This window comes from Entelurus aequoreus, linkage group LG25 (assembly GCF_033978785.1).
Source record: "Entelurus aequoreus isolate RoL-2023_Sb linkage group LG25, RoL_Eaeq_v1.1, whole genome shotgun sequence".
NCBI classification, from domain to species: Eukaryota; Metazoa; Chordata; class Actinopteri; order Syngnathiformes; family Syngnathidae; genus Entelurus; species Entelurus aequoreus.
Genome location: NC_084755.1, coordinates 39,686,206 through 39,708,406, shown reverse-complemented (window position 1 = coordinate 39,708,406; position 22,201 = coordinate 39,686,206). Strand labels below are relative to the sequence as shown.

At 35.3% G+C, this 22,201-nt stretch overlaps 1 protein-coding gene across 1 annotated transcript in view; it reads right to left on the bottom strand.

Annotated features, from left to right (window-relative positions):
* LOC133642373 (netrin-1-like) overlaps positions 1 to 22,201 on the bottom strand; it is a 141,810-nt gene that overhangs the window by 45,939 nt on the left and 73,670 nt on the right. Inside the window, exons 2-3 of the mRNA XM_062036521.1 lie at positions 20,391 to 20,579; positions 2,291 to 2,440 (exon numbers count right to left, since the gene is read on the bottom strand). Coding sequence (XP_061892505.1) covers positions 2,291 to 2,440; positions 20,391 to 20,579 — 339 coding nt within the window. The remainder of the gene's footprint in view (positions 1 to 2,290; positions 2,441 to 20,390; positions 20,580 to 22,201) is intronic.

The following is a 22,201-nucleotide window of genomic DNA, read 5'->3' as shown; positions in this document are numbered from 1 at the left end:
ACAGTTTAGCTCGTTACAGAAGCTACAAAACTGACCTTCCTTTGAGCAGATTGAGTTTCTGGAGCATCACATTTGTGGGGTCAATTAAACGCTCAAAATGGCCAGAAAAAGAGAACTTTCATCTGAAACTCGACAGTCTATTCTTGTTCTTAGAAATGAAGGCTATTCCACTAAATTGTTTGGGTGACCCCAAACTTTTGAATGGTAGTGTGTATATATATATATATATATATATATATATATATATATATATATATATATATATATATATATATATATATATATATATATATATATATATATAAAGGCCTACTGAAATGAATTTTTTTAATTTAAACGGGAATAGCAGATCCATTCTGTGTCATACTTGATCATTTCGCGATATTGCCATATTTTTGCTGAAAGGATTTAGTAGAGAAAATCGACGATAAAGTTCGCAACTTTTGCTCGCTGATAAAAAAAAAGCCTTGCCTGTACCGGAAGTAGCGTGACGTCACAAGCGGTAGTGCTGCTCACAATTCCCCGTTGTTTACAATGGAGTGAGAGAGATTCGGACCGAGAAAGTGACGATTACCCCATTAATTTGAGCGAGGATGAAAGATTCATAGATGAGGAACGTTACAGTGAATGACTTGAGAGGCAGCGATGGACGTATCTTTTTTTGCTCTGACCGTAACTTAGGTACAAGCTGGCTCATTGGATTCCACACTCTCCTTTTTCTATTGTGGATCACGGATTTGTATTTTAAACCATTTTAGATACTATATCCTCTTGAAAATGAGAGTCGAGAACGCAAAATGGACATTCACAGTGACTGAACATGTAAATACACGATTAATAATTCAGCTTTGCGAAGCTAAAAAAATAGAAGCTAACCTAGCTACGTAGCCAACTTGATAGCAGCAGTCTCAAATGCAGATAGAAACTATATTAAAAAAAAACCTGACTGGATGGATAGACAGAAGATCAAAAATACTATTAAACCATGAACATGTAAATACACGATTAAAAATATTCCGCTTGGCGAAGCTAAAAAAAAACAGAAGCTAACCTAGCTACGTAGCCAATACGATAGCGCCAGTCTCAAATGCAGATAGAAACTAAATTAAAAAAAACCCTGACTGGATGGATAGACAGAAGATCAATAATACTATTAAACCATGAACATGTAAATACACGATTAATAATATTCAGCTTGGCGAAGCTAAAAAAACAGAAGGTAACCTAGCTGCGTAGCTAACTTAGATGCGGCGGCGGGCGTTGTACGCTTTTGACGACACCCCGGCCGCCATCAGAGTCGGCAAGAAACATATATTTCCCCAAAGTTACGTACGTCACATGCACATATCGACACGCACGTACGGGCAATCGATCAAATGTTTGGAAGCCAAAGCTAGACTCACCGTAGTGCGTCTGCTATCCTGCTCAAAACACAACACAACCTCCTGGTGTTGGTGTTGCTGTAGTCCGCTGCTCCACCGGCTCCAACTTTCTTATTTGCAGTCTCCAGTGTCCATTAAACAAATTGCTCAATCGCTTTATTAACAAGCGGTAACTGGTTGTAGTTCAAAAAGTAACGCACACACATACACGAGCTGCTGTTAGCCAAAAGTCACGATCACACACACTCAAGTTCTCCGCCAACTCACTCGCGCATGCGCGTTCCCCAAACCCTTAAAAAAAAAATTCACTAATGCAAATATCACGGATATTACCGTATTGTACTTAGCCGCTAAGACACCGATCGATCCCACCTACAACGTTCTTCTTTGCAGTCTCCATTGTTCATTAAACAAATTGCAAAAGATTCACCAACACAGATGTCCAGAATACTGTGGAATTTTGTCAAAGAAAACAAGAGGCTTTTCTATCGGGTCCGATGGGGTCCAACTTCCGTTGCTTTTGTGACGTCACGCGCATAAATCATATCCAAAGGAGTTTTACAACCGGAAGTGTGGCGGGAATTTTAAAATGGCACTTTATAAGTTAACCCGGCTGTATTGGCATGTGTTGCAATGTTAAGATTTCATCATTGATATATAAACTATCAGACTGCGTGGTTGGTAGTAGTGGCTTTCAGTAGGCCTTTAAATCAAGACTCCAAACACACCTATTCATGACTGCTTATTCATTGTAAATGTTCTCAACCTTTGTTGTTTTTATCCAATTGATTTGATTGTTTTTAGTGGCCTGAAAGGCGCCTTATACTTCTATTATTCAAGTGGTCATGCAGCCACTCCATTGTCACATTGGTCCTGGCATGCGAGGACCTAGTTCCACTCAGACTTACTGATGCAGGGGGCGATGGGGGAGCGACTCTGCTGGTAGCCCTTGGCACAGCGGTTACAGGTGATGCCCGCCACTCCGTCCTTGCAGGGGCACTGGCCCGTGGTCTGGTTGCACGTCTTCCCCGCGGCTCCGACCGGATGGCAGTCGCACGCTGAAGCACATGGGAGAAGGTCAGCGGGTGGACTCGAAACAGACGTTATTACACAAATATCACCTTCCAAATTGCTAGCGCATGTCTCCAAGCTGCTGACTGTACATGTTCCATACATTAAACGTAATCTTAGCACTCGGACCGAGTGAGGAATCAGTCCCTCTTTTCGAGTTGGCTGGCGTTTCCTTCCGTAACATCACAGATGAGGAAGTGGGCCTCGCACCAGCGTACAGACCGCATTATTACCCGGCTTCCCCACACCCTTAATGACCGTAGGAGAGGAGAAACTCCATTCCTATTAACATTTCACTATTTCTTCCTTCTTGTGTGCCTGCTGCAGCACGTCTTTAAGCAGACTTTTGTGACGGGATTGACTTTTCCCATGCGAAGCTTCTTGGCAAACACCGCCTGAATAATGTTTCCCAATAAACGTCGAGTGGAACACACTTCAAAGTCTTTTGCAGCGGTGAGCTGGGAAGAGGACACGTTTCACACTTTGGCAAACAAGGCGAACTGGAATTTTGAATTTTTGGGGGGGAATTATGCCTATAATTTACAATCCTTTTGAGCGACAAGAACACATACCGTATTTTTCGGACTATAAGTCAGAGTTTTTTTCATAGTTTGGCCGGGGGTGCGACTTATACTCACTCAGGAGCGACTTATGTGTGAAATGATTACATTTTGTTCGGTTTGTACTTCATGAAGTTTTGCACTTGTGTTTTTTTGTGTGTTTTTTTTTTGTTTTTGTTTTGTTTTCGTTATATTTGGATGTAATTGTTGGTTTATATATCATTAAGTAAGACTATGTATTATGTTGAAAGGGGCAGGAAAATATAAGATTTTTCTTCATCCTGCTCCTTCTCAGGCATTGGTGTGTAACGGTGTAACTGAATAATTGTGTTATAATTGTCTATCAAAGATGCACATCAATGAAGGAGATAAATAAAAATGGAAATGAAATTAAAATGAATACATTAGCGTAAAATATCAAATAATATTATTGATGTCATTGACGTAAGAGACTAGACGTATAAGATTTCATGGGATTTAGCGATTAGGAGTGACAGATTGTTTGGTAAACGTATAGCATGTTCTATATGTTATAGTTATTTGAATGACTCTTACCATAATATGTTACGTTAACATACCAGTTGGTTATTTATGCCTCATATAACGTACACTTATTCAGCCTGTTGTTCACTATTCTTTAGACATTTTAAATTGCCTTTCAAATGTCTATTCTTGGTGTTGGTTTTTATCAAATAAATTTCCCCAAAAAATGCGACTTATACTCCAGTGCGACTTATATATGTTTTTTCCTTCTTTATTATGCATTTTCGGCCGGTGCGACTTATACTACGGAACGACTTATACTCCGAAAATACGGGTATGTCTTTCTTATAAATGCATTCTAAAGCCTTGTCCACACCAGCGTTGTACGGTATACCGGTACTACTATAGTACCGCGATACTACTGAATCATATTTGGTACTATACCGCTTCTAAAGAATGATGCATTTTGGTGTAAAAAGTCAAGATAAAGGTGAAGTTATAACACTGAAACACCCTCAGGAAGAGGTACTTTAAGACATGGCTAGCTAGTTAGCGGCTAACGTCCATCCACAGTGTTTTAGCTACTTCTAAATCACTAATCCAAAAATAAAAGTAAGTTTCTTACAAGTAGCATTATCACTGGAGGATGAGGAATAGCTAAACATGCTTCACTACACACCGTAGGAGGATACAATAACTCACCAGCGTCACAATGTAAACAAATGCCATGGGTGGATCTACACCTGACATCCACTGTAATGATACCAAGTACAGGAGCGTATCTAGTCGATACTGCTATGATTACATCGAAATTTTTTAGCGTCTCAAAATCTTTTTTCCTTTTTTTAAAATTCATATTATGTTTATAAAGTCAGTAAATACGTCCCTGGACACATGAGGACTTTGAATATGACCAATGTATGATCTAGGGCTGCAACAAACGATTAATTTGATAATCGATTAATCTGTCGATTATTACTTCGATTAATCGATTAATAATCGGATAACAGAGACAAACTACATTTCTATCCTTTCCAGTATTTTATTGAAAAAAACAGCATACTGGCACCATACTTATTTTGATTATTGTTTCTCAGCTGTTTGTACATGTTGCAGTTTATAAATAAAGGTTTATTTAAAAAATTTAAAATAAAAAATAAAAAAAAATATTTATTTTTTTTTAAAAAGCCTTTGCGCATGCGCATAGCATAGATCCAACGAATCGATGACTAAATTAATCGGCAACTATTTTTATAATCGATTTTAATCGATTTAATCGATTAGTTGTTGCAGCCCTAGTATGATCCTGTAACTACTTGGTATCGGATCCATACCTAAATGTGTGGTATCATCCAAAATGTCAAGTATCAAAGAAGAGAAGAATAAGTGATTATTACATTTTAACAGAAGTGTACCGTATTTTTCGGAGTATAAGTCGCACCGGCCGAAAATGCACAATAAAGAAGGAAACAAACATATATAAGTCGCATTTTTTGGGTGTGAATTACGCCTATAATTTACAATCATTTTGAGCACAGGTGTCAAACTCAAGGCCCGGGGGCCAGACATCATTTTGAATGGCCCGTGAAAGCCTGGAAATAATATGTATCCATAAAGTAGTTTATCTTTCTTTCTTTTTTTATTTTGACAAGAAAATAAATACGTGTACTGCATGCAATTATATATCGTTTCAACTGTATCTATCTAGTAATGCAACAGATATTAGATTATAGCACATTCCAAACATTTTTGGGGTAAAAACATACAGTACAGGCCAAGAGTTTGGACACACCTTCTCCTCATTCAATGTGTTTTCTTTATGTTCGTGACTATTTACATTGTAGATTGTCACATCAAAACTATGAATGAACACATGTGGAGTTATGTACTTAACAAAAAAAAGGTGAAATAACTGAAAACATGTTTTATATTCTAGTTTCTTCAAAATAGCCACCCTTTGCTCTGATGACTGCTTTGCACACTCTTGATGAGCTTCAAGAGGTAGTCACCTGACATGGTTTTCACTTCATAGGCGTGCTTGAGGACACATTTATAGACAACCTTTTTTGAGGCAAGGCACTTTTTTTTTCATTAAAAAATACAGAGGCGCACCACCAACAGAAAACGTGAAAAAATGAAACTCCACCAGGTCGTCGTGCCTTATTTTGAGTTTGTTGGTGTTTTTCTGCGTGTGGTGCTTTACTTCTTGTCTTGCGCTGTTATTTTGGTGGCCCGTCCTGTTTTGTTGGTGTTTTCCTGTAGCAGCTTCATGTCTTCCTTTGAGCGCTATTCCCCGCATCTGCTTTGTGTTAGCAAGCAAGACTATTTAAGTTGTTGCTATCCTTCTTTGTGTGGACATTGTTGATTGTCACGTCATGTACGGATGCACTTTGTGGACGCCGTAAGTTTTTGCTGTCGTCCAGCATTTTGTTTCTGTTTAATTTGTAGCCAGTTCTGTTTTACTTTCGCTTTGCATAGCCATTGCCTTTACCTTTCCCTTTCGTTAATTTTTCATTAAGCATTGCATACTTTTTACTAGGGATGTCCGATAATGGCTTTTTGCCGATATCCGATATCCCGATATTGTCCAACTCTTTAATTACCGATACCGATATCAACCGATACCGATATCAACCGATATATGCAGTCGTGGAATTAACACATTATTATGCCTAAATTGGACAACCATGTATGGTGAAGATAAGGTACTTTTTTTTTTTAAATAATAAAATAAGATAACTAAATTTAAAAAAAATTCTTGAATAAAAAAGAAAGTAAAACAATATAAAAACAGTTACATAGAAACTAGTAATTAATGAAAATGAGTAAAATTAACTGTTAAAGGTTAGTACTATTAGTGGAGCAGCAGCACACACAATCATGTGTGCTTACGGACTGTATCCCTTGCAGACTGTATTGATATATAATGTAGGAACCAGAATATTGATAACAGAAAGAAATGGGGGGAGGGAGGTTTTTTGGGTTGGTGCACTAATTGTAAGTGTATCTTGTGTTTTTTATGTTGATTTAATAAATAAATTAAAAAAAAAAAAAAACGATACAGATAAAAAAAAAACGATACCGATATTACATTTTAACGCATTTATCGGCCGATAATATCGGCAGGCCGATATTATCGGACATCCCTACTTTTTACCTGCACGCTGCCTCCCGCTGTAGTCTGCATATTGGGATCACAAAAAAACATCCTAGTCTCACCCGACACATTCCGACTTTTACAAAGCAATTAACTGTCACGACTGGGTTCTTGGGTTTTGCTTCTCCGGAAGGCAAAGGAAAATTGGCGCGGGCAAGGCGTGAATTTAAATACATGATTTATTTTGACACTAATAAACTACAAAAAAAAGGAAGCAAACAAAAGGCGCTCACAGCGGAGGTAACAACTTGACTATGAAAACAAAACTTGCACAATGGCAAAAACTATGAACAATAAAACAAAAACACAAACTGTGGCAATAATAAACAAAAACTTACTTGGTAAAGAATTGTGAACATGACATGAATCAGGGTGATGAAAAAGTGCGGACGCCAGGACGAACAACAGAAACAGACAGATTTAAATAGTGACGTGATCAGTGAAAACAGGTGCGTGACAAGACAGGTGAACAGGTGCGTGACATGACAGGTGAAAACTAATGGGTGACCATGGAAACCAAACCAAACAAGGAAGTGCAACCAGGAACTAAAAAGAGTCCAAAAAACAAACACATGGCCAAAACAAAAACATGAACAGACATGACGCATGACCAAAACAAAAACATGAACAGACATGACATTAACTACCTGCTGCCACCTACTGACATGGAGTATTACGTGACTACCCTGCAGAGTTCTACACAGCACAGACACTAAGCAACGGCACATTATTTACAGATTATAATTATTGATTTGCAAAAGGACCAATTAGGTGAAGTTGCATAATTTTCCTTGGCACACCAAACAATATCTCACGGCACACTGGTGTGCCGCGGCACAGTGGTTGAAAAACACTGTTATAGACTATTTACAGTCGCGGCGGAGAGTGGGGATGGCGCAATAAAACGTTTTGTAAGAGAAAATAATTGAGCAGCGTTAAAGAGTTCCAGTCATTTGAGGAAACAGGGAAAATAAACGTGTATAATGTGGTTGTCCAAGAGTCATGTTTACACTGTGCCTGATGAGGGGTGAAGTTGTTCATGTACTAAGTAAAGCATGAGCCATCCTGCCATTGGAGATGTAAAGACGAGCGTCCAACAATCCAACTCACGCGTCCAAGAACGTTTAGTCAAGGCGGGGTTGAGAAACGGGGGGGATAAAAGCCCACTTCCTCCTGGCTGTGTTGGCGCTGCGCTGTGTTTCCTGTCCAACAACAGCACAGTGGGACGCTTGGCTGATTTCGACAATAAATACGGACTTTCTAACCCACGTTGGCTTGGCCAGTGTCGGTCACCTGAGGAGAAAGGCAGCAATCAAAGATGTTTGGGTTTGATCCTAAAAGCTCTACAGCAGGGGTGTCCAATCTTTTTGACTGGGGGGGGGCGCATTGGGCTTAAACAATTTGACATTGCTGGTTTTACGAGCAGAGGAGCATGTTGGGCAGCGCACACACACAGAGTACTTACAAGCAGACACAGTGTGTAGACAGAAAAGGGAGAATGGACGCATTTTGGTGTAAAAAGTAAAGATAAAGGTGAAGTTATAACACTGAAACACCCTCAGGAAGTGTTTTAGCTACTTCTAAATTACTAATCCTCGTCTCCATGGCGACAAACAAAGCACGTTTCTTACTAGTATGTTCACTATTTTATTTAAGGACTAAATTACAATAATAAACATATGTTTCATGTACCCTAAGATTTTGTGTTCAAATAAAGACAATAATGACATTTTTATGTGGTCCCCTTTACTTAGAAAAGTATCGAAATACATTTTGGTACCGGTACCAAAACATTGATATCGAGATAACTCTAGTCACAGCACAGCAATTTACTTATATGACCCAATCCAAATAACCTTCCTTAGTCATGGTGCAGAAAAAAAACATGCACTGCAGGACGAGGAATAGCTAAACATGCTTCACTACACACCGTAGGAGGATACAATAGCTCACCGGCGTCACAATGTAAACAAATGCCATGACTTCCACTGTAATGATATCAAGTACAATAGTGTATCTAGTCAATACTACTGTGATTACATCAATATTTTTTATCTTCACAAAATCTTTTTTCCTTTTTTTAAAATTCATATTATGTTTATAAAGTCAGTAAATACGTCCCTGGACACATGAGGACTTTGAATATGACCAATGTATGATCCTGTAAGTACTTGGTATCGGATCGATACCTACGTATATGTGTGGTATCATCCAAAACTAATGTAAAGTATCAAAGAAGAGAAGGATAAGTGATTATTACATTTGAACAGAAGTGTAGATAGAACATGTTCAAACAGAAAATAAGCAGATATTAACAGTAAATGAACAAGTAGATTAATAATCAATTGTTACAGTTTGTCCCTCATAATGTGTACAAAATAATAGGTGTATAAATGACACAATATGTTACTGCATACGTCAGCAGACTAATTAGGAGTCTTTGTTTGTTTACTTACTACTAAAAGACAAGTTGTCTAGTATGTTCACTATTTTATTTAAGGACTAAATGACAATAATAAACATATGTTTCATGTACACTAACATTTTTTGTTCAAATAAAGACAATAATGACATTTTTTGTGGTCCGCTTTATTTAGAAAAGTATCGAAAAGTATCCAAAAATATCGAAATACATTTTGGTACAAGTACCAAAATATTGCTATCGGGACAATCCTAATTAAAATTAAATATTTCGATACTTTTCTAAATAAAGGGGACCACAAAAAAATGGCATTATTGTAATTTCGTCCTTAAATAAAATAGTGAACATACTAGACAACTTGTCTTTTAGTAGTAAGTAAACAAACAAAGACTCCTAATTAGTCTGCTGACGTATGCAGTAACATATTGTGTCATTTATACACCTATTATTTTGTACACATTATGAGGGACAAACTGTAAAAATGGATTATTAACCTACTTGTTCATTTACTGTTAATATCTGCTTATTTTCTGTTTGAACATGTTCTATCTACACTTCTGTTCAAATGTAATAATCACTTATTCTTCTCTTCTTTGATACTTTACATTAGTTTTGGATGATACCACACATTTAGGTATAGATCTGATACCAAATAGTTACAGGATCATACTTTGGTCATATTCAAGTCCTCATGTGTCCAGGGATGTATTTACTGACTTTATAAACATAAATATGAATAAAAACAAAACAAGATTTTGTGATGCTAAAAAATATCGATGTACGGTAATCATAGTAGTATGGAGTAGATACGCTCCTGTACTTGGTATCATTACAGTGGATGTCAGGTGTAGATCCACCCATGGCATTTGTTTACATTGTGACGCCGGTGAGCTATTGTATCCTCCTATGGTGTGTAGTGAAGCATGTTTAGCTATTCCTCGTCCTCCAATGATAATGTTACGTGTAAGAAATTCACTTTATTTGTCGCCATGGAGACGTGGATTAGTGATTTAGAAGTAGCTAAAACATTGCGGATGGATGTTAGCCGCTAACTAGCTAGCCATGTCTTAACGCAGCTCTTCCTGAGGGTGTTTCAGCGTTATAACTTCACCTTTATCTTTACTTTTTACACCAAAATGCGTCCATTCTCCCTTTCCTGTCTACACACTGTGTCTGCTTGTAAGTACTCTGTGTGTGCGCGCTGCCCAACATGCTCATCTGCTCGTAAAACCAGCAATGTCATGACGTGACGACGCGTCGTCATGCCTGTAAAAAAAAAATGGCAAACCGGTACTTTTCAAACAGAGTATAGTACTGTTTTTGATTCATTAGTACCACTATACTATACTAGTACCGGTAAACCGTACAACCCAAGCTGTGACTCCTTGCAAGTAGAATTAATAAAAATACAATTAATTGTTGAGTAACGTTTGTTGGTCTCTAGATGGCGACAAACTTGCAGCAATAAGACTGTTGGCTATTAGAATACGATATGCGACCAGTTTAGTTTGCTTATACAACTCCTGCCATCTCATGGACCAGATTGAAGGGCCGTAGTTTGGACACCCCAGAACTAGGAGAGAGGTACATGGCCTGGAGTCATGGTGCCGGTGCTGATCCGGCTGTTTAGAAAAGCTCGGCAGAGATCAATGGCTGTCGCTACATCACCACGAGAACCTCTCTTGCATTAAACCTGCCACTCGGAACCTAACTCCCCTCCAAATGTGTGAAAATGTTTAGACTGGCCGAGTGAAACAACGCTGGAAAAGGACCGTTTGGAAGTGCGGGTGATCCATCAAGCTTTTGTTCAACACCGCATGCAGCAAACTGATCTGTTTGTGTTACAAAGCTTTGAAGGGGAACTGCACTTTTTGGGAATCATTCACAATCACTATGTAAGACAACAGCACACCTTTGTCATTTTTTATGCTTTTCTAACTCATGAACAAACCCTAGGCTAAAGTTTGAATTTCCAGGAAAACCGGAATTTGGTTTGGAACTTGGGAAAGTGTTAGTTTGAATGTCCAGGATGAGTGGAATGTGTTGATGTTGGAATGGTTTGAATAGGTTGAAAAATGTAGGAATTGTGGTTCTTGGAAAAATGTCCCATTCATTTCAATGGGAACTTCCTGGAAATTTTGAGAAAAGCGGGATTTTTTTTGAAAATGCTAAAAAACTTTGAATGTTCCGAATGAGTTGAAACGGTTGGTGTTGGCATTTTTCAAATCGGTCGAGAAAAGTTGAGGTAGTAACATTTTTAAGTGAGAAATTGTGTTATGGAATTCTTGGAATTTCGGGAAAACCGGGAATTTTTCCAGTTAAAAAAAAAAATCGATTTTTGTCCAGACTAAGAGGAATGTTTTGACAGTGGAACGGTTTAAGTGGGTTGAAAAATGTGGAAGGAGTAGTCGACAGAAAAAAAGGGTGAAAAAAAGGTTTAAAAAAACGGGATTTCTGGGAAGGCCTGGAATGTTTTTGAAATTGGAAAAATTATAGTTTGAATGTCCAGGATAGAATAGAATAGAATAGAAAGTACTTTATTGATCCCTGGGGGGGATTTAGCACCACAGTTCGCTCACAATAAACAATAAACACTTAGGTATTTTTTCCATGTGAATAATATAAATACAGTCTATTATACAGCATTATTCACATGTGTATAATATAAGTACAGTCTATTATACAGCATTATTCACATGTGTATAATATAAGTACAGTCTATTATACAGCATTATTCACATGTGTATAATATAAGTACAGTCTATTATACAGCATTATTCACATGTGTATAATATAAGTACAGTCTATTATACAGCATTATTCACATGTGAATAATATAAGTACAGTCTATTATACAGCATTATTCACATGTGTATAATATAAGTACAGTCTATTATACAGCATTATTCACATGTGAATACTATAAATACGGTCTATTATACAGCATTATTCACATGTGAATAATATAAATAGTCTATTATACAGCATTATTCACATGTAAATAATATAAATACAGTCTATTATACAGCATTATTCACATGTGAATAACATAAGTACAGTCTATTATACAGCATTATTCACATGCGAATAATATAAATACAGTCTATTATACAGCATTATTCACATGTGAATAACATAAATACAGTCTATTATACAGCATTATTCACATGTGAATAATATAAATACACTCTATTATACAGCATTATTCACATGTGAATAATATAAATACAGTCTATTATACAGCATTATTCACATGTGAATAATATAAGTACAGTCTATTATACAGCATTATTCACATGTGAATAACATAAGTACAGTCTATTATACAGCATTATTCACATGTGAATAATATAAATACAGTCTATTATACAGCATTATTTCCATGTGAATAATATAAATACAGTCTATTATACAGCATTATTCACATGTGAATAATATAAGTACAGTCTATTATACAGCATTATTCACATGTGAATAATATAAGCACAGTCTATTATACAGCATTATTCACATGTGTATAATATAAGTACAGTCTATTATACAGCATTATTCACATGTGTATAATATAAGTACAGTCTATTATACAGCATTATTCACATGTGTATAATATAAGTACAGTCTAATATACAGCATTATTCACATCTGAATACTATAAATACGGTCTATTATACAGCATTATTCACATGTGAATAATATAAATAGTCTATTATACAGCATTATTCACATGTAAATAATATAAATACAGTCTATTATACAGCATTATTCACATGTGTATAATATAAGTACAGTCTATTATACAGCATTATTCACATGTGAATAATATAAATACGGTCTATTATACAGCATTATTCACATGTGAATAATATAAATACGGTCCATTATACAGCATTATTCACATGTGAATAACATAAATACAGTCTATTATACAGCATTATTCACATGTGAATAATATAAAAACAGTCTATTATACAGCATTATTCACATGTGAATAACATAAATACAGTCTATTATACAGCATTATTCACATGTGAATAGCATAAATACACTCTATTATACAGCATTATTCACATGTGAATAATATAAATACAGTCTATTATACAGCATTATTCACATGTGAATAATATAAATACAGTCTATTATACAGCCTTATTCACATGCGAATAACATAAATACAGTCCATTATACAGCATTATTCACATGTGAATAATATAAATACAGTCTATTATACAGCATTATTCACATGTGAATAACATAAATACAGTCTATTATACAGCATTATTCACATGTGAAATATATAAATACACTCTATTATACAGCATTATTCACATGTGAATAATATAAATACAGTCTATTATACAGCATTATTCACATGTGAATAACATAAATACCGTCTATTATACAGCATTATTCACATGTGAATAATATAAATACATTATATTATACATTTAATACAGTCAAAAAGGAACATATGCATTATATAGGAGTGCGATATGTTGAAGGTGGAATGGTTTGAATCGGTTGAAGAATGTGGAAAAGGTGGAAGTTTGAGAAATGGCCAATTCATTTTGAATGGGAAAAATGTCCTGGAATTCTGGGAAATCTGGGAATTTTTGGAATTTGTCAAGGGAAAGCCCATGATTCCCGGATAGGCTGAACAGTTTGAAGTTGGAACGGTTTGAATCGGATGAAAAATGTGGAAGGTAGAGCGCACCAAAATCTGGAGAAGGAGAAGGAGAAGGAGACGACAAGAAGAAGAAGAAGAAAAAGAAGAAGAAGAAATATATTCATTTTGGTAAATGCAATCAAAAATGATTGTTTGCTCTATTTTTTGGGGAAAAGGCGCTCAAACTGTCTTTTTTATGACGCCACGAAGGAAAAACTGCAGCCCAGTGAGTGTTGTAATATTACTCTTGGCGACCAGAAATATAATTGGTTAAAAGAGCCTGAGTGTGTGCATAAAAGACACAACCAACAAAAATACAGTTCAAGTACATTTGTAATAGATTTTAAATGTAACGTATTATTATTATTTGATAATTTATGTAAATATTTGTATTTACTACAAATAATCATGTACGAACAATAAACTCAATTGACAACTATGATTCAGTTCAATCGTCATGTGTTTATACTCCAGGCGATATCCAGAGTTTATATGAAAAAGTAAAAAAATAGGTTTGATAGGTCTAAGGCAGGGGTGTCCAAACTACGGCCCGCCGATGTCTTCAATTTGGCCTGCGAAACATAAGGAATCTTGCCCGCAGGAAGACTGCATTCATTTTAAAAGACGGACTTTAATGATGCCATTTTGTCGCCATCAAGTGGACAATGCGAGGAATTCAGGCCTATGTCCTTCAATTATGGAATGAAAGGGACATTGCGCAGCTTTTACTTATATGACCCAATGCAAACAACCTTATCTAGTCATTGTGCAAAAAAGAAAAAAAGGCAACCGACACGAAATCGTAACAGACATGGTCACAAATAAACACAACCTGCTCGCTGAACTTTGTGGATAATATAAAAAATGTTCATGCACCATAAAAAAATTCCAAATTACACCCATTTAAATCCATTACGAAGCATGATGGGAAAATGCAAAACACTCAACACTTTTATCCATGTTTGACACATTTTAACTGCTTGATATTTCTGATTGATTACAAAACATTAAGGAGGTTGTCACGGAAGTAAACAAGGTAGGAGTAGAACTTTCACATACTCTTAATATCCAATTATATTAATTATTCATTATATATATATATATATATATATATATATATATATATATATATATATATATATATATATATATATATATATATATATATATATATATATATATATACGCTTTCGGCCTTCAACCAAATTTTTTTTAGCCCGATGCGGTCCCCAATTCAAAAAGTTTGGACACCCCTGGTGTAAGAGGGAATGAAAAGCTTTGTGAAGTCAATTCGTAACTACTATGCCGCTTTGGCATTAATTGAAAAAGTAAACAAAACCCCAAAAATGGGCAAAAACTATGAAAAAAATATTTTGGGGACAATATATTTTAGGAAAGAAGTTTTTTTGTTTTTAAAAAAAATCAATACAAAAAATAAATAAGATATATCAATAAAAAATATGTTACAAATATGAAATATTTGTAATACATTATATTAAAATAATTATGTTATTACAAAACAAATATGATACAAATAAAAAAATTAAAAAAATACAATTACAAAACCTTTTTTTTAGAATGAATATTGTTATTTGCAGACGAAGATATTGTATTGGAGATGCTTTTTCATTTGAATTGTGCAAATGGAGAGCATTTTTTTCTTTGTTGTGTTTGAAATGAATTGGTGGAATGTACTTCTATTAAATAATTAAAAGTAGAATAAATAAAATGTATAAATGAAAAATATGAATATTGAATTATGTTATAGAATTATAATATAAAACAAACACAATACAAATGAAATATAACAAAAAAATTATTAGAATTATAAAATATATTTTTGATATTACTATTGCTATTACTATATTTTTTATTTGAATTGTGTACATGAATAGTGTTTTTGTTTTTATGTGTAAAATAATCACAATTAAAAATAATTCAATTGTATGCATAAAATATTGTAATATAATACATTATTAAAATATATATAATAATAAAAGGATACAAATTACAAAATATATATTTTTAATAATACTATTGTTTTTTTGCTGATGAAAATATTGTACTAAATATGCTTTTTTATTTAAATTGTGCAGATGGAGAGTATATTTGGTTTGAAAAATATATTTTGTTCAAATTTAGCCACATTATCTTTTTTAATGTGGCTTGTTTACATGTCCGAAACAGATCAATCATAAGCGTAAGCAAATATTTGATAGGAGAACCAGTCAGGAACCTTTCGAGTATGAGCGTTCATCTGAGCCGTGTCCTCGTTGCCAGTAATCTCCTGACCAAAGGTATGTTCCCCACCTGTGTCAATGTAGTGTGTCTCTAGTGGATTAGCCAGCCTTGTTTTGTGGATCATCTCACACCTCTGCTGCACTTTGTTATGTTTGCCTCGGCAGGCGTTCACCCAAAACGCTCGGCGGCTACACGGGTCACGTCAGCGCTGCCAAGACAGGTGGCTCCTTTTCTCCCGACTTTCCAAAGAATTCCTTTCATAGCTGAACCATGACATGAGTCGTGACAGGTCACACCTACAGACATCGAGGTCTTCTTCTACTCCATTTTCTTTGCTGCTGCTGTTAGACTCCTGCACGTAGCGTGGGAAATGAACATCATGTGTGGCGCAGTCGACTGACAGCCAAAGAGGTTTTCACACCTACCCTCGTTTTCTAAATATTTAACTTCATCAAGCCTTTTTTAATGAAATGACGCACTATGATCCGTGCTTATCGGTATTGGCCAATACATAAAGCTCCAATATCACTACCGTATTAAACCAAATTGCATTTCAACTCTTTAAACACTTCATTCACTGTAAAACGTACATAATTGTGTGAATGCTCGGAAACATTCACACATATTGTTTTCTACACCAAAATTAATCTTTTTATTCAACTTTTCCTAGTTCTTCTTCTCCAGATTTTGGCGCGCTCTGCCTTCCACATTTTTCATCCGATTCAAACCGTTCCAACTTCAAACTGTTCAGCCTATTCGGGAATCATGGGCTTTCCCTTGACAAATTCCAAAAATTCCCCAGATTTCTCAGAATTCCAGGTTTTTCCCATTCAAAATGAATTGGCCATTTTTCAAACTTCCATCATTTCCACATGTTTCAACTAGAGATGTCCGATAATATCGGCCGGCCGATATTATCGGCCGATAAATGCTTTAAAATGTAATATCGGAAATTATTGGTATCGTTTTTTTTATTATCGGTATCGTTTTTTGTTTTTTTGTTTTTTATTAAATCAACATAAAAAACACAAGATACACTTACAATTAGTGCACCAACCCAAAAAACCTCCCTCCCCCATTTACACTCATTCACACAAAAGGGTTGTTTCCTTCTGTTATTAATATTGTGGTTCCTACATTATTTATCAATATATATCAATACAGTCTTCAAGGGATACAGTCCGTAAGCACACATGATTGTGCGTGCTGCTGCTCCACTAATAGTACTAACCTTTAACAGTTAATTTTACTCATTTTCATTAATTACTAGTTTCTATGTAACTGATTTTATATTGTTTTACTTTCTTTTTTATTCAAGAAAATGTTTTTAATTTATTTATCTTATTTTATTTTATTAATTTAAAAAAAAAAAGGACCTTATCTTCACCATACCTGGTTGTCCAAATTAGGCATAATAATGTGTTAATTCCACAACTGTAAATATCAGTATCGGTATCGGTTGATATCGGTATCGGTAATTAAAGAGTTGGACAATATCGGAATATCGGATATCGGCAAAAAGCCATTATCGGACATCCCTAGTTTCAACCGATTCAAACCATTCCACCTTCAACATAGTCCACTCATCCTGGAAATTCAAACTACCCTTTTTCCAAGTAAAATTTTTCTCCAGGATTTTCCAGAATTCCTGGTTTTCCAAAGCCCTATTTCTACCCTTTTTTCTGGCGACTACTCCTCCCACATTTTTCAACCCACTTCAACCATTCCACCATCAAAACATTCCTCTTAATTAGGACAAAAAACGAAGTTGTTTTTTGAACTGGAAAAATTGTCGGTTTTCCCCAAATTCCAGGAATTCCGTAATACCATTTCTTAATTCAGCATGTTACGACTTCAACATTTCTCGACCGATTTGAAACATGTCAACACCAACCATTTCAACTCATTCAGACTCTTCAAGTTTTTAACCATTTTCAAAAAAATTCCCGCTTTTACCGAAATTCCCAAATTTTTGTAAAGTTCCCATTTAAACCAATGGGACAAGTTCCACAATTCCCACATTTTTCATCCTATTAAAACCATTCCAACTCCAATATATTTTGCCTGTTCAAAATTGTGTGCTCTACTTCAACACTTTTTTAAAATTGCCGGATTTCCAAGAATTCCCAGTTTTCAGGGACATTTTCCCCATTCAAAACGAATTGTACATTTTTTAAACATCCACAATTCACACACTTTCCAACCTATTCAAAACATTTCAACAATTTTTTTTTTTTTTAATTTTAAAGGTGGCGCTAGTGAGTTAATTTTGAAATGTCATTTTCTGGACTTCCGAAACATAAAATGTTTCGCTACTCATGACAACATATAGGGACTTTTCGTGCATGTTAAGGGCCTCAAAAAGGTGTACAAACGTACAGAAGAAAACACAGCAATTTCAATAGAGCCCTTGCTTGCTACGCTGCTCGGGTCAAAATAAAATAATTTAATTAAATAAAAAAAGAAATTAAATTAATTTTTTTTTTAAATGAAACAGATACTTCAGACTGTTATCATTTGTAGCAATTCGGATCAAGATCTGAACTTGTGAAACTGAGATATAAACGTTTCATGTTTTGTGGCGAACCATCAGATCAAAGTTTGGCGCCATGCCACGCCCACATCTGTCATTTTAACGGCATCTCATAATCCCTAGAACAGGGGTGGGCAATTAATTTTTTACCGGGGGCCGCATGAGCAACCCGAGCACTGCTGGAGGGCCACATCGACAATATTTCAATTAAATTTTGCTCAATATTATTTTTGATATATACCGTAAGATAAATAATAATAATAATAATAATAATAATAATAATAATAGTAATACTTCAACATAGTGTGTGTAACAGCATTCCATGACTAATATAAATAAATTAACATTAATAATAAATGACAGTAAAATAAGCACACGTATGACTGAGGAGTCACAGTGTAACTTTGTGTGGTGTTTGAGTTGTCCGACTTTTTTGTGTGGCCATAAACGCACCAGTGGTTTAGTGCTATGCGTGTTGGTGACAGATGACAAGTTGGTTTTGGCCTGGTTTGTACGGCAGAAAATTACTAGTTTTTCCAGATAGAAGTGTTTTACTCATGTTTTTGGTGTGGTTATGTCCGAATATAAACAGTTTTGCTCAATAAAGTGATCGATATAATTCCTGTCCTCGAAGCATCTCGATAGACGTTACAATAATTGAACAGTGTTCAATTGAACGGTGTTGACGAACACCGTTGGGGCCGCTTGTTGTCACTGTCACTCAAAGTTGCATTGCAAAATTACATAGAATAAATGTGTTTATTTTGTTTAGAATTCAGATGGGATTTGATTTGGTGCGCGGCATATTTGCTGTGCGCAGCGGACGCTTGAGCAGTGCGCAATTGCGCAGGCGCGCACCTTAGAGGGAACGTTGCTTGGCAGTCCATGTCTTGTTGGAAACACGCCATTCCTCATCAACTTTTTTCTTTTTAGCGTCTCGGGTGTAAACCGTGCATCGCTAGTCGCTGCATGTGCACCTTCACTCGCAGGTTACACACGGACATACGCCCATAAATAATACTTTTCAAAATAAAAGCGGCACAGTTGTATTGCGTGCACGACATAGATGTTTTTTCAACTTTATTTTGTAATTTGTGATTGCAGCTGTTCACATTCACTGTCCACACGGAAGTAATACAAATAACGCTTTTCAAAACAAAAGCAGCACCGTTGTATTGCACACTCGACATAGATACTTTTTTAAATGTATTTTGTAATTTAGGATTGGCCTCACGCGGGCCGGACAGGGACGCACAAAGGGCCGGATGCCCAGGTCTGCCCTAGAAGGAGTTTGTTAAAGAACGACCCATTTTTTCACCAAAAAATGGCCCAAAGCAAATGGAGCAAAGATTGGTGCCATACCACAGCCATACGTTATGGCGTAGTAAAAATGTGTTCGCAATTTATCATTGTCTATATGTGTAGTATCTGTCATTTTAACCACGTCTCATTTGGTCAGAGTCCCTAGGAGTTCGTTGGAGTACGACCCCTTTTTTTCGCCAAAAAATGGAAGGCAAAACCAGGATGGCCGACTGCCTGATCGTTTTCGGGTATGGGTTACTGAGACTTTTATATGCGTCTTGTAATGATAGACGTGTCCTGCGATTTTCGTGCTGATACGTGAAACTGGTAGGAGGGGCTGATTTTTTTTCAAATGTTATAGGTGCCGCTAGTGAGCTAATATTGAAATTTAATTTTCAGGACCTCCGAAATATAAAATGTTTCGCCATACATGACAAATTTATGGGGACTTTTCGTGCATGTTTGATGGCCTCAAAAAGGCATCCAAACGTATAGAAGATAAAAGTATTTCAAAAGGGCCCCGGCGATGATTGCCCCGCTGCTCGGGTCAAAATAATGTAAAGATATCAAATTTACCTTTGCAAGCTCTGCGGTGTGAGATGGACTTTGTCATGTCCCTGTAGAATCCTTCCTTGCAGTAGTGGCAATGGCGGCCCGCCGTGTTGTGGCGACAGTTCAGACACACGCCTCCACTCCTGCGGCCCGACAGCTTGTACAGCTCCATGTTGAAGCGGCAGCGGCGGGCGTGAAGGTTGCAGTGGCACGCTGGTAGGGCAGCAGACAGGAAGACCACCAATGAACACTTTAGCTTTAGCTTGACAATTTACAGGTTGACATTTTTGCTGGCGAAAAGGCCGGTTTTGGTTTAAATTCTTCCACTTACATATAGTGCATGTACTGTAATAATATATTCACTGGGAGAGATCTCATTTTTAAAACTATGATTTAAAATTATTTCAACGTTAAATATCAATACAGTGGTGTTCTGCACCAAAATGTTGCCTTGGTTTTAGGAAAAAGGAAGCTAGCCCGCAAGGAGATTGCATTCAATTTAAAAGCTGCCATTTTGTCGCCATGAAGTGGACCATGCGAATAATTCAGATCAATGATCTTAATTATGCTTGAATAAAGTTAAGCTCAGCATTTACTTGTATGACCTAATGCAAACAACCTTCCCAAGTCATAACAAAGTTATAACCATTTAAAACAATTATGATGGGAAAATGCAAACATCTCACACATTTATCCATGTTTGCCGCACTTCAGCTGATTGATATTTTTTGATCGATTACAAAACCTTAAGGAGGTTGTCACGGACGTAAACAAGGTAGGGTTAAACTTTCACATACTCTTAATATCCAATTGTATTAATTATTAATTATATATCCAATATATTAATAGAATATGTACACATATACATATATAGGCTATATATATATATATATATACATATATAGGCTATATATATATATATATATATATATATATATATATATATATAAATATATATATATATATATATATATATATATATATATATATATATATATATATGTGTGTGTGTATATATATATGTATATATAAATACATACATATATATACATACATACATATATACATGTACATACATATATACATATATATAATATATATACATACATACATATATATAATACATATATATACATATACTGTATATATACATATATATACATATACTGTATATATATATATATATACATATACTGTATATATATATATATATACTGTATATATATATATATACTGTATATATATATATATACTGTATATATATATATACTGTATATATATATATATATATATATATATATATATATATATATATATATATATATATATATATATATATATATATATATATATATATATATATATATATATATATATACATACATGTACATACATATACGTATATATACCGGTAAATATACATACATATATATACACAAAACTCAAAACCAGTGAAGTTGTCACGTTGTGTAAATGGTAAATAAAAAGACAATACAATGATTTGCAAATCCTTTTCAACTTACATATATTCAATTGAATAGACTGCAAAGACAAGATATTTAGTATTCAAACTGGAAAACTAAATTTTTTGCAAATATTAGCTCATTTGGAATTGGATGCCTGCAACATGTTTCAAAAAAGCTGGCTCACGTGGCAAAAAAGACTGAGACAGTTGAGGAATGCTCATCCAACACCTTTTTGGAACATCCCACAGGTGAACAGGCACATTGGGAACAGGTGGGTGCCATGATTGGGTATAAAAGTCATTCACAAACAAGGACGGGGCGAGGGTCACCACTTTGTCAACAAATGCGTGAGAAAATTGTTTAAGAACA